This window comes from Lagopus muta, chromosome 1 (genome assembly GCF_023343835.1).
Source record: "Lagopus muta isolate bLagMut1 chromosome 1, bLagMut1 primary, whole genome shotgun sequence".
Lineage (NCBI taxonomy): Eukaryota > Metazoa > Chordata > Aves > Galliformes > Phasianidae > Lagopus > Lagopus muta.
In genome coordinates, this window is record NC_064433.1 from 164,198,119 (window position 1) to 164,213,049 (window position 14,931).

Sequence of the window (14,931 nt, forward strand, 5' to 3'; positions counted from 1 at the left end):
AGTGGAAAGGGAAATCCCTGCCAAGGGAAAAAAAGGAACAAGACGGATGAGCAGAAAGAAAAGTTCAGTTGTAAACCTGCCAAGAACAGTTTGAGAAGATTCCGTCCCTTTACCGAGATTCACACTGACTTCGTGAATGCATCATTAGTCCATGCCACTGTAAACTAAAGCAGATAAATATAACCCACAGACAGATTAAAGAGATTAGATTAAACCAACTTGAGACCAGCTAATCTGTTTCACTTGGCACTGAAACAGAATAGGAGCATTCATAACTGTGAGTTATGACATTTACGACTAAATTCTATCTCAAAGATGGCAACTGACAGTTGCAGAATTGCAACACTGAAGCTTCTCAAAAAGCAACCACAGGCTCATATGGCTGCATTTATGAGAATAGAGAATCACACACACATATGTGTAGAAGTTGAAACCACGAAAGGAAAGTTCTCAGCACAAGAGCAGAGGAAAAAAAATACAGCAGAATTGACAGAAATAGAACTACCCTACTGTAGACTCAACTGGAACATAGGAAAGCTAAGTCAAATCAGTGATCTGCTCACGCCTTCTCATGAATCTTCCTCCATCTGGTCCTTCAGAAGAATCTACAGCTTCATGCATAGCTGTAATAAGAAACTACAACACAATACTTGTCACTAGATATTGCTGAAAATTGTCACCTGAAATACAGTTCTCCACCACTTTGAAAAACGGGATGAAACCGTGATGTCAGTTCTTCTAGAAACTCAGAGATGTGGAAACACACAACTTTAGGAACTACATCAGAAGCATCAAAAGTAACCAGAAACAGGCTAAGAATCCTCTAGTAGTGCACATGGACAGTTTTATTCTCCTATTCTTGCAGTCAGATAGTTAAAGTCATAAATAGGTGAGTAAGTGGGTATTCCTCTAATGTCAAGATCACATACCCATACTGAAAGCAGCTGCTCTTTCTTTTATGAAGAGAGCTAAAGAAAACTGGGCAGACGCCTGCATAGTTTTCTGTACCTACTCCTAGTGGTTTGCACATCTTTATCTCTGCAGATGGAGACTATAGACAGCTACTGCAAGTACAAAGATGAAGAAACAGATCAATATATCGAATCAATGTAAGGCATACTCACAACGAAACAAAATGGTTACCATAATTTAAAAAAAAAAAGAACTTCCATGCACGTTAATGTATGGTCTGTGGATTCTTCAAATCATACTTGAAAATAATATTTTCACACCTACAAAATGACAGCTAACTTCCCTCCCTTTCCCACAGGAAGAGAACACGCATAGCTGGTTTTGCATAGTTCTATTCATGCTGTTGTCACCAAGGTTATTAACAGGAATGCAGCTCACTTCTGAATGGATGTTCAGAAGACACAAGCCTGGTGGGGACCACCATGGAGGAAGGCAGAGAGCTAAGAGCTGCCTGCTCTTAGCCAGGCAGCACAGTGAAGTCAGTGGGAGTTGTGCCATCACCACACCGCACCCTTTCCTTGTTTGCGTTTGGGCCTCTCACCAGATTCCATACATACCTGCTTTCATTTCATTTTAAGGACACCTTGATTCTAGAACATAATACATTTTTAAAAGGTGCATGCATTATTCAAAAGGCATTCCCACCACATTTTAGCTATTATAAACACATCAACATTGCCCGATTTCTAGACTGAACTTCTTCAGAGAGTACATGATGTGCCTTCTTAGAGGTTGTGGTGTACCACAGAAAATCCTTGGTTGGCAACAGCAGCTAGAGCAAAGTTCAAGTGAAAGCTCCTCGATTCTCTTCCTCCACATTCTTACTTCATGACATGTTGCCACTTCTCTTTGTCTCCTTTACCCCATGACATGTTAGAGAGTAAGGAAGAGACCGAAGATATTTAGAGGGCTGTTTTACACCATTAAAAACTGCAGAAAAGAAGAGCTTGGGTGAGTTCTTTCCTTAAATACTACTCGTTAGCACAAGGCCAAGGAAACCAGGTTTATTTCAAACTCATTGGAACCTCATGGGAAAAATACATCTGGTGGTCTTTCTCCTTCAGGTAAATATGAAGAGTGGAAAAGGCTAACTCATTTTAGGAAAAAACTTCTGAAATCAGTTACTGGCATGATTGTAATGGCAACAAAATTACCCTCCTTTCTTTTCAAACGATATGCAGTGCCAAGGAGCAAGCTGTATCAGCCACCCACACCGCGTGCAGTCAACTATGAAGGAATCAGAACTACACGTGTCGCAGGAACACAGTAAAATGCTGGTGATCTCGGGTCAAATTCAGAATGCAATCTCACATAATTTGCAATTACTGCAGCCTAATGTAACATTCCAACACTTTATAACACTTTCTGTGTGTTATATATAGACATACTATTGCAGTTACTTAATGTATCAGGAATATGAAAATATGCTAACCAGAGGAAAAAAAGCATCTTTGTTGGTGTTTCAGCTAAACTGAATAAAAGCATTTCAGAAAGCAAGTTACAGGCAATTTTTCCTCTGTCAGACATATGGGACAAGTGAAATAGGAAAATGGTAGGTAAGTATCTATGCTAATGAATAACAAAAAGGAGATTATGCAATTAGAAGGCAAAACAAACCCTTAGTTAAAAATTCTCCTGACACTGTAAACACTTGTTGCCAAGGATAAAATGACTTAATCTTCAAGCAGTAACTGTAGTTTCAAATATAAACAAGGTTTTTACAGGTCCCAGAGGTGTTTTGCAATTCAGGATGCAGCTATTACAGTAGTGGGACAAAATTCTCCCCTGCATAGTCCAACTTATGTCAATAAAATTAGAGTCCAAGAGAATTGTGCCCATGTTTTTTAAATTAACAGTTTGCCTCTTAGGAAAAATAAATCTAAAAATGCTGCCTCATTTTCATTTCCTTTTCAATAATTTGCTGGTCATAACCAAAGCAGTTAAAGACCAGTGATGTCCATCAGCAGAAGCAATGCAATCACAGCTTTTGCATTTCAGCACGCAACCATCCTGCACAGCTTCAATCACCTTCAGCAGAGCACCTGTCTCATTGCTGAAGGACAAAACAATTTTTTAAAACTAGGGAGAAAAACAGTTTGCTACTTGATCATTTTGGCCCACAACAAAATTTCGTAATTTTAAAGTCGCATTATTAGGGGAAAAAAAAGGACAAAACCTTTTTATTAAATTTTGACACGGAATATAAAGAATCCTCATGTAAAAGTCCTCAGTTACTAGATATACAATAATCATATTGATAGCATCATTGTCATAGAAGCTTATGGTTTTTCACTTTCCCAAATGAAGAAAATGAGGACACTTTTGCTAATGAATGGTTTCTAACACTGGACTTGGCACTGAACCATCTTCCATGTCTGTAACTTGCCTGCATCTGCCAACAAAAACATTTGCAAGAGTGCAAGCATTTTGATTGAGGCTGCTATTTTTACACCAGAGGACATAAAACCAGAACCATAGTTCTGATTTAAATTATAAAAAAAAAAAGAGAGAGAAAAAGTTCTATCACCAGAGCAACAAGCAGCACCTACACAGCTCTCTCAAATACCCCTGGTGTTATAAGCTTCACTTGGAATAAATGTGAATAAACCAGCAGTGATTACGTCTTGCCCCAAGTGTGATCTATATATTGGTCACAGCGGAGCATTGCACGTGAGCACCTTCTGGTTTATGAGCTCATTATTTTATTACAAATTCAGAAGCTGGGACAAACAACAACAACAACAGAAGATTAACAAATTAGAATTTCACCATTATCAAAAGTCATGAATTGAACGTTTTGGATACATTCCCAACTACAAATGTGGACAAGCTTGCAGGTATCTTACTTTTTTTTCCTGGATTTTAGTACAAAAATCCACCCAGCGCCCTACTGGGGCACCGTTGTACTTGTATTTTCAGTGATGTGAGATAACATAAGTTCTGCAGAGGGGAAGATATGAAAAAATCAAAATAAAAAGAACTGTGGTAGATAAATCCCGAAGAAAATCAATTAGCTGATTCTTTTTCTATTCTGATCCTTCACAACATAACTTGCAAAGGCAGAAAGTGATAATTTAAGCAGACAGACATTTAAAGAGAATGCATGTTCACATATGTGTGTGACTGTAGAAGTAAAAGACAAATATTTTCTGAGTTTTCCGGAACTGTCACAAAAAATTCCTTAGGCAAAAATTACCACAACAGTTTGCCCAATTTAGCTCATTTAGAGCTCTGCTTCTTCGTGTTCAAAGGACAGGAATAAAGTTGCTTTAGGATAGCACGTTTTTGCCTTGCAGAGGAAGTTGTCCATCTTTACAAGTCGAAGCAAGTAAAAATTTCTTCTAGAGGAGTTAAGATGCTAAGCATTCGGTATTTTAAGTTTTGTTGGTGACTGATAATGTTATATGCTCTCAGTATCTATTTAATCCAATTTCACAAAGAATAATATTACCCTAGATGGAACGATCTATTAAAGCACATTCTTTTAAGCACCTTTAAGAAAGCCTCAATCATTTGTCTCACTAAATTCTTCAAGGTAATGAGAGTCCATTTACATTCATGTCTGACTTGAAGAAAAGCAGAAAACAAGATCTAATCATGTTAATTTATTTCCTTGACTTGCAAAGTTTTCTCTCCTCATACAAGGGAGAATTAGTGGGGAGCCACTTTGAACAAGTACAAAGGCAAAGTCAAAATCCAAATTTCCACACCATCAATGAAAAAGCACAAAATGTAACTGCTCCTAGTATTCAACAGTAATTGAAACAGTAACTTATGGCATTTCTTATTATTCTTATTATCAACTTGGTGGTTTCTTTTTATACTGGTAACAGATATTTCAAGAAGAGTCTGGCAAATACCAAATCCATGAAAATGATAAACATTGGCAATGAAGAGAACTACAAGACAAAAGAACAGCTGGGAGTTCTGGAAAGAAGAAAGCAATAAGAAGATGACTAATAGGGAATGGTCCGGATGAACACTGAGGCTGTACCGATGTACACCATATTTTCCTCTGTCCACTCTTAAGGAAGACTGACAGAGGATATTCCTCAGCTTTGGTAATGTCCATACAATAGTGACAGTAATGTTTTCTCAGATACTTCATTCCTATGACCTATCCTTGGTACAAGAATGGTACAAGGCCTACAGCAGTTGATCTAATTGCACAAGGCAAAGCACTGTGCCAAAGCTGGTAGGGTGCAATCAAACAGAAGGGCAGGTGCCTCAGATGTACATACAAATATTATCTGTATCTACTGAGATGAATTTTTAAAAGTGTCTATTATTTAACAGACACATTATGGAATGGATAAGGGTTAACGAGGCATTAACCTCAGGGATTATGTGTAGTTCTCAAGGCATGGCAGAACTCCAGGGCCTGATACAAGCTGCATCTGTCATGCTACACAGAATTGCAATTGGGTTGTTTTAGGTTAACTCACCATAGATCATACTAAAAGTGCATTGTATAGATATTTATATAATACATTCACATCTATAACATTTACACTTTATGTATACAGTTAATAAAACAGAGTAACTATAAGGGCCAAAATGAACACAATTTGTTATGAAATACCTTTAGCATGAAAACTGTGCCCTGAAAGCAGAAATATTCAGGACTCACTGCTATGACAGAACCTCTTCAATTTATGAGATCAGTTATCTGAACAGCTCGTACTACAAATTACAGCAAAAGACTAAGGTCAAATAAAATCCTTCTATTTTGTTTAACATAAGGTTAAGTGTTTTAGTACTTCAGGGTTATAAAATACTTCAGAAGTGAGAAGGCTGCGAGCCTTCTCTCCGCAGAAAGTCAGAAACTCTTTAAAATGATGAATATTTCATTTGGTCTCTTCAAGACAGCCGATGTTTTACTTCGCTTAGGACCAATAAAGGTGAAGCATCCAACATCTCTCTTGACACAACCTCTAGATGCGAGATTTTTGAAATACATCTCTGGCAAATGTTACATGTAAAACTTCAAAAATATATTTCACCACTGTTACTTAACAATTTTTTTCCACATGACCAATTATGCAGGAGTATAATTTATCTCCTCATGGCCAAAAAACAGAAATTCAAGATATCAAGTAAAGACCTGCCGTAGACCAAACTGTATGATGTCCATTAGAAAAAAAAATTCACAACAAAACAGCCTGAAAGATCTTCTTGATAATAAGAATAAGTAGTTCACTCTGCCCCACGAAGCCCAGAGAATGGCTGCAACGTAACAGCTATATGGTAACAGCCACGTAAACAGTCACTGCAAAGAATAAGTAACCTTTACTAAACAGGATTCTTGTGGTTGCCTACTTGTTGCTTTGAGAGCAATAAATAGCTGCTTACTCTCAGCCAAGGAAGAAACTGCTTCATACTTGCTTTGAGAAACTATGGATGGTCTCATTCACACTCAGACTTCAGAGTCTCTCAGGAAGCAATATCAGAAGCTATATTTAAAGCATTGGCATTTCCTTTTATCAGAAACTATTCCACAGCTGAAAATTCTTATCTATTCACTGTGTTTCTCAAGGACCCAAAGAAACCTGTTTGCTTGTACATTAAATTGAAGCACGTTCCAGGCAGTATCCAAAATAACCAGTGTAAACATTTAGTAAAACCCTTATTTTTCATAATGTATTAAAGATACAAAACCCTGGGCCATACACTCTTCAAGGACTACATGTGAATAAAGTAGTTTGCTTGTGAAGTTGAACTACTAAAGATTTGCTAATGCCCAAAAATTGTCTTCAATTTCTCCTTGGTTTCATTAAAGAAAGGTAATCCTTAATATACATCTGTATGGCAACTGTTGAGTCACGGCCTGAACCACTGATTGAGGCAATGACTGAGTCAGCCCTGGAAGCACAGGTGAAAACAAGACTCCATTTAAGGGCTGACCGCCCCTGAGGAAGGATCCCTTTCTGGACATCCCTCCTTTTTGTAGTTTTTCACCTTGAGCCTAGATCCTTGGATACAGGTGAGCATTTCTTCCTTGATTGTTCCTTTTCCACCATGATAATCTTTCCAGCTACAACACCTGTAAAAAAACATCTTAACCACGCTATTCTTCCAATGGTACACCATCAAAATCACTTAATTCTGATCTATGGAATTTCAAGTATTTCTCTTCCAAGTTCAAACCCTGGAAAAAAACCCAACTCTTTAAAAGGACTCTCATTGGTCAGCTCACAAATAAAAATTAATAATAGTATACAGAAGAGACTTCAGTTACAACTGTGAAATAAAGGAAACAGATTTAAACTAACAGAAATTCTATGTGTACACATGTAAGGAAAATCGAAGAGGTAAAACAGGAAAATGAAATCCAGCCAACTTAGGGAAACCAAATCTCTATGAGAGAGACTACGCGTTAATCCTTGCACACTCATTTCATTCACAAAACATCTGTGCACTCAGCATGAAAACACGGTTGCTTCTAAAGTACTTGAACAGGATTCAACACATGCTACAGTAATTTTCAGTAATACACGTACAGAATTACCCGAGCAATTTCTAAATGGTTAGTGATCATCTCTGTGAAATCAAGGATGGTTGTTGTAGATGGCGGGACTGAAACAATGGCAGAATGGCAAATAAAGTGCTCATAATTAAGGACATTACTTAATAAATCAGTAAATTAAAATTAAAGGCCACCTGGCCTAACTTAGTCCCACACAGAAACAGTGGAACAAGTCAGGAAATATCAAACCTGGATGTACTCAGAACACACGTTTGTGATTAAAAAACAAAACTCCTAAGTATTACTGATTTGCCAAGGACAGAACAATTTTAATGGCAGAGCTGAGCTGACGTCTAAAATCAAAGCAGTACATTCCAATACTGGTCTAATCCTTTATCACTGTCTCCAGCCAAAGTTTCATAAGCTTTAAGAAAATTTTGTACAGATTAAATTATTAAAATTATTAAAGATGAGGATACTGATGTTGGAAAAATATTTTATAACCCAGAAGTCATTCTCAAGTGTCTTACTGTCAAACTGGTTCAAAATACAAAGCACATGTTGGGTACCTGAGTGTACCACCAAGCTCTGCATGCTTGTCTACCCAGTACTTAGGGTTTTAGCTGCCTGCACTGAACGCCTGAAGGTCAGCTCTCGTGGTACAGCAGCAGAGCAAACCACAAATAGCCTCAATGGGATTCCCTTTCTCCCTGTCATTTCACAGAATCACAGAATTGTAGGGGTTGGAAGGGACCTCTAGAGATCATTGAGGGAACACTCAGGCTCTTTCTTCAGACCCTTCCTGAATTAGACTTCAGGTGATGCTGTGCAGGGCCCTTTAGTGGCTGCTCACTTGATTTCAGACCTTCCTTGGTCTACAGACTTACCTGGCAGCCACTGGCACCTGGCTGATCCAAGCTGTTGTTCGCAGACCTGCTCTTCTTGCATGACCATGGTTGGATTGTGGACCTTGTCAGTGAGGACACTGTCCCTACCTTCACCTGACAGTAAATCCTGGAGGCAATCTTAATGTGCAACATCATCAGTAACAACTCTGCAGATGGCACAGAGAGCATTATTTATGGAATAGGGAAAATTGATCATGTCTTGCTAAGGAAATAGTGTTTTTTTAAATTAGTGAACTAGATATTTAATTTAGAAATATATGACACCTCTTGGAAGAATTCCACAGAGATTTAAAGTAAGAAATCTTAAATAAAAGCACTTGAGAAGGACTCTAAATAGATGAGACTGAATATACACATACACTATAGTTCCAACAGAGGTACTTCAACAACAAATAGTATTTTACATTTCTTTCCATATAGATTAGACCATTCGTGTTCTGGGTTAGACTTTTTCCAAAGGCAAAACATAAAGGTGTTATGAAATACCAGCCAACTAAAAGAACATGACAGCCCCCATGATCTCACCAGTAAAGTCTTCATCAACAAAAACATGCAAAATAAAGTGGATCTGTACCTCTTTCAAGGAGACTAATATTTTGAAATCAATAAGTAAAATTTTAATACAACTTATTTGTTCATCTCTTGTCCTCTACTTGAACATCTTAAAACAGAAGTATGATGCATGAGCATCAAGGGTAGAGAATGCAGTTAATTGAAGATTTCAGTGGTATTGATGTTATGTGTAACTACTAAGATTTTATCTTTCCACTGCAATAACAATGTATAAAAATATCCCCAATGTTAGAAGTCTTTACTCCACCAATACGTGCACATCAGTAGATGAAGAACCAAAACTGGGTAAATTACCTTAGCAGTACCAATAGGTGCAATTTCAACAAAGCAAAATAAAGATTTGATTTCATTATTAAATAACAAGTCTGTCCTATGCATTAAAAGAAACATTTAACTCACCTGATTGCCAACTAAAAGAAGATGTTCTCCCAACAGAAAGTCTTTTAGCATATCTTCCATTACCATCATATGCTAGAGAAAGAAAAACATGATTTTCACTCCCATTTTTACACTATCTAGTTTATGTATTCACTAATAACACAAGTACACAGAACTACCAGCATCTAGGCCATGTTTTATTGAACACTGTACTTAGAGCTACTCACTTTATAGCAAGAGTCTCTCAATCAATAATAGCAGAGGCAATTTAGCTGACTAAAACAATGAAACACAATCACTAACTTCACTTATGTATTTCCTTTGCTCCAATTGATTCTGGGTGTTTGATTTCCCTAAATTTACATTACTCTCAGTATTCATTCCTAATGCATTTCCTTCTTAGCCTAGATGAATGTTTGTCATGCAGTGCATAAGAACTTCTGTTTACACAGATAGGACAACTTTCCAGCAACACTACTAGGAGGAAGTAAAATGTATCCTGGTAGAACAGTATAGAAACAAAACACAGGGAGAATGTGTTCACTATAAACATGGCTGGTTTTTCATTTGTTTTTTACATTAAACACCAGGTCTAAATTAGTAACAAATACACTTTCATACTGTAATTAAGCTTTAGTTTCAAAAAAAATAATAATAGGATAATATGAAAACACAAGCTCAAGTTTATGTTTCTAATAACATCTAAAGTAGATTGCCTAGATGAAGAAAAAGTATATGATGTGTATTTTACACACACGTCCAGTATTGCAAAAGGTAACACAAACAATACAAAATTCAACCACAACATGCTCCTCACAAATAATTTGTTTAAAAGGATCCAAAGGATTTATGGATTATGTGGCAATGTTGACTACTTTACTCTAGCAATAGTCTTGTATATTTCTCCACTGTACCTAGTGAAAATAGGTCATCTGAAAGTAGGTCAGACAAGCTACTTAGAGGAATGAATGTTTGTCTTTAGATTAAACATATATAGAATCAAAGTTTTTCACAATATCGTTCTATCTCTAGTACTTAATTTTGGGAGAAAAAACAAAAACAAAAAAGAAACAAACCACAGTACCCCACAGGTAATTTCTGACTATATAGAAATATACCATTTATAACTGTGTGAAAGATATTTTAAATGTCCAAATCTCTCCAGACGGAGGCTGGGGGCAGGGGGAAGAAATTCATGTAAACAGCTTAATACAACAAAATCCTAACCAGGCATGTCAAAGGACTAATGAATACCCCATGCATAATTCAAGGGAAGACCTGAAGGCAAATCATTTACTGGTTACATTTTTTTATTATTATTATTTGGCTGCTAAAGCTGAGTACTTCCTTCTGATGTATTCTATTTTCATCCCAAATTGGACAAATATGCACACATTCTAGTTTCCCTGCAGAACTGCTTTTCTGCAAGAGATGCTACATATTGATTTTTTTCTTTATGAGGACCAAAATTTACATTGTATTAGAATGCATGCATACGTTTCAGATACAATATTTACATGAAGAAGTAGACACAACAATATTGTAGGAACTTAATCCAAGCTCCACAGAGCCTGGAGACTCAAATCTATCATATCACCTAAAATCATTAACATGATGGTGCCACTTGTGGACAGAGAGCAATGTGCTGTGGTAATGTTGAAGTCCACTGGGACACTTACAAGTATCTAAAGGGCAGGTGTTGAGAGAATTGGGCCAAGCTCCTTTTAATGGTGCTCAGTCACAGCACAGGAGGCAACTGACACAAACTGGAACCCAGGAAGCTCCATCTGAACATGAGAAACACTTTCCTTACTTTGAAGGTGACAGAGCACCTGGAACAGGCTTCCCAGGGAATTGTGGTGTCTCCTTCTCTGGAGATATTCAAAACCCACCTGGATTCTTTCCTGTGGAACCTGCTTAAGCAGGAGGCTGGTCTCAATGACTTCCAGACTTCCCCCCAATCCCCACAATTCTGTGATAATATCTGCTCACAGTTGTGCACATTTTTATGCAGTGTGTTCAACTGTAACTACTGAAACTACACGCAAGAAGATGGAAAAAGCAATGCAGGTATGAGTTCTAGAAATGGCAACACAGAACCAGTTCTCACATGAAATGTTACTGGGGAAGATGAAGATGACTGTGATCTGTCCTCCCTGCATGGTCTGTCATCACCTTCAGTAGGTGACAATCATGTAGTAGAAAGGATAGCCTTTCTGGAAAGAAATTCCAACCAGAAAAAGATGAAAAAAATAGAACAAGAGAAGAGAGAAAAATAAATTCACGAAGGCAGGAGGCCCACACCAAGATCCTGAAAGAAAAACATTTCACAAGCTCAGTGAAATATTACATTATCTCACACCAGCTATCAGGGTTCCAACAGTCACCCAGGGGGTAATTCTCTGGTTAAAGATACACTTGTCTGAGAATTTTGAGGTCTCTGTGCTAGATAGCAAAAACAGCTGCAGTACACCTACCCCTGTAAAAGGAAGGTGGGAGGGGTGGAAAAACAAACAAACAAAAACAAGTCACCAAGCCCTTTCCTGTAATTGTCCACACTAATTCCTCTTACTCTTTGCTACCATGAACTAATTACTGCCAATAACAGTAACAACTTACTAAATAGCTAATTAATAACTCAAGTTCTATAAAATAAATATTTTTTATCTATATATTATTCTGTAAAATAAAAATAATGATCAACTAATGGCCGATTAATAATATTAATTACTCATCATCTAGCTTCTCAAACTTAACAGTGTTAAGGCTGTCAACCTGCAAAGCTTCCCCAGGAAAAAATTCTCTGTAAAACCCTCTTTCAAGATGAATAATCAAGCCACTGGATTTCTTTAGGAGGAGGAGGTGGTGGACCAGGTTGCCCAGAGAAGCATCAAATCACTACAGAAAAATTTTTAGCCTAAAGAAACTATTTCAAAACTAGAACCTTAAAACTGAGTTAACATTTTATTTCATATTTGAGAACATGTGCATTAAGAAACATGTAACAAACTTTGTGCAAGAGAAGCCAGAGAATTCTACTTACTTGAGCATTTTCATAGAACAAAACATCAGGCACTTTCATTTTCTCACTTGGGTTATAAATTGGCATAGTCACAGATCCTATTTTCAGAATCCCATTGTTTATTTCACCTGGACATTTTTCAGGAAACAAAGAAGCACATGCATTACTTAGAGCATCCTCTAAGCGATCAATTCCCAATGCTTACAAGTGAAGATGTGCAAATTTTAAAAGGCTGTGGGTTGCTCTATATAATTTCTAACTCAACAAAGTGAATACTTGAAAGAGTGTTTTTTAACATGTGATTGTTCTATATTGACTTTGACTTCTTACAATAAAATTTCAAAGACATCTACTACAATAAATGACAAATAATTGATCTTATGTAAAAATATCATACAGAACATTAGGACCAGTGACATTTGCCTTGTTCTGTTGTTGGAATATCATTAACACTATCAGACCACATTTCCTCTTCCCACAAGGTTTCTCATTCTCTTCTATCCCTGCCCCACTGGGGCTATGGTGTGGACAGGAGTGAGAGCTGAAGCTGAGAGTCACTGCTGACTTTTCTCTTGAGTTACTTCTTCTGATAAAATTTGTGAATGTCAAAAACATTAGTGAAAACTTGCTGAATTTATACTTGGAGGTATAACTTTCAACTACAGCTTGAAAAAGAAAAAAGTAAGAATTTCCTACATTAAAAGAACCATATATTCCTTCTCAGGAAAATAACAGCTAAGTGTAAATAATAAAATGATATGAATCTCTCTTTTCTGCCTTCTTCAAAATTATTTGTCCCTAATTTCTTAATCTGGCTGGATTGGAACGTGAACATAGCACATTTTCTGGGCAGATACTTTTATTTGTTCTCCTATTATCATATATGGTTCTACCTTTATTTTTTCCTGCATGTTTCACAAAGGGGAACAGTGAAACACAATGCATCAGGATGAAAAAAAAAGAGGTAAGCAGGTAGCATCATGCAAGTGGTAATAATTCTAGTTTATTTTATAAATAAGTTTTTACATATATAAAAATACATGCAATGCAAATACAAATAAAATAATGCTTGCATGATTTATATTATAATGTAATACTATGTATTCAACCATACATGTGTGTATACATATGTAGGTGTTCATGCACTATTTACATGTATTCTCCACATAGTATTATTTATATTTCAGCAGTCATACATACCCAAACATATACAAATCTGTACACCTATGCAGTCACTGCAGTCATTCAGGCATTGGAAACCCTCAAACAAAATTCCATGAGCAGGGAATGCAGCAGACAGTACAAAATTACCAACACACTAAGAGCATCATTACATCCTGACAGAACAAAGCCAAAGGGATGTAACTGAAGCAAACTACGTTTAGTTGTGAAGTCATTCAGTTCAGCCTTAAATGCAGAACCATCTAAGTAACATGAATAAAAGGACAAAAGATGACACAAACTTACAACTGTAATCCTTCTCCTCTAGTTTCTTCATGTTATCCAGATTTGCTTCAATCCCAGAATCCTGTAGATTTTTATGTAAAGCCAATCTGGCAAGGTTTGGTAAAAATCTAAATAAAGAAATAAATAGGCAGGTCATTTCTTTAGGAAGTTTTCTTTAACATCTTCTGTATTTTCACAACATAAAATCAGTATGAAGCTTTACTTGTATCTCCAAACATTGAACGTCTACGGCCTTAATGCTCAATCTTCAGCATTCCACCTGAAGGAGAGAAGTTCAACTTCTCCCATAGGTAACTAACTACACTAATAGTTGCACACTGCTTATGAAAGGGTTCAGTGTTACAGAATATTGCAACAAAGATGCAAAGTGGCGTGAAGTAGAGCTGGAAGTCTGTAATCTTTTTCCACTGCCATTAACAGATGCAATATAGAAACAATGTTTAGTAGCAAGAACTTCTCTTGATGCTGTTCTCTTAGAGCTTTGGTCCTCAAGTGAAAGAAAAAAAAAACAACAAAACCATACCATTTTTAGAACTGAAATCAAAGTTTTGATTTGAACAAACAAGACATTAATAGAATTCTGTTTTGAGTGTTTTGAGACAGCGAAGTTATGTTGATAATGGTGACAAAATTTATACGGTGTCATTAAACACCATCATAAAGATAAGAAAACACTACAAAGCCATTTCTACTCACCTCCTATATTTAAAAATAACAGAGAAACTATTCTGAAGAAATTAATTGCACTAGTTACTGAAATGCACTAACAGGTATCTTGCATGCTAGCAATAGACCGATAAACTCTTGAACTTCTACCAAACCAGCACTTCTACCTGGAAAGGCAGGCTTTATTAACAGCATAGTAAAGGCTTTCATCTGGATGTTGTGACAGTCGACGACAAATTCGCAATAGCTGTCGAGTAGATAAAGATGAAGCCAGGGACTGTGCCTGTCAAAAAATACAAGGTAGCTTAATTACTTGATCTCTGAGACTTCAACTGCACAAGTCAGAAAAAAAGCGTAATCCAAAAGCAATTATTTCAACTTTTCTCCTAATTCACAAGTGCTTTCTGCCTCCTGTAATGGCTGGTGCTATTGCATCTGCAATTTTTTAATTCTTTATTCGTTGCAGTACTTCACTGTCA

The 14,931-nt window shown here is 36.7% G+C and overlaps 1 protein-coding gene across 1 annotated transcript in view; it reads right to left on the reverse strand.

The window, feature by feature from the left end:
• VWA8 (von Willebrand factor A domain containing 8) overlaps positions 1 to 14,931 on the reverse strand; it is a 182,792-nt gene that overhangs the window by 96,870 nt on the left and 70,991 nt on the right. Inside the window, exons 17-20 of the mRNA XM_048932672.1 lie at positions 14,620 to 14,735; positions 13,787 to 13,893; positions 12,341 to 12,447; positions 9,319 to 9,390 (exon numbers count right to left, since the gene is read on the reverse strand). Of these exons, the coding sequence (XP_048788629.1) occupies positions 9,319 to 9,390; positions 12,341 to 12,447; positions 13,787 to 13,893; positions 14,620 to 14,735 (402 nt within the window). The remainder of the gene's footprint in view (positions 1 to 9,318; positions 9,391 to 12,340; positions 12,448 to 13,786; positions 13,894 to 14,619; positions 14,736 to 14,931) is intronic.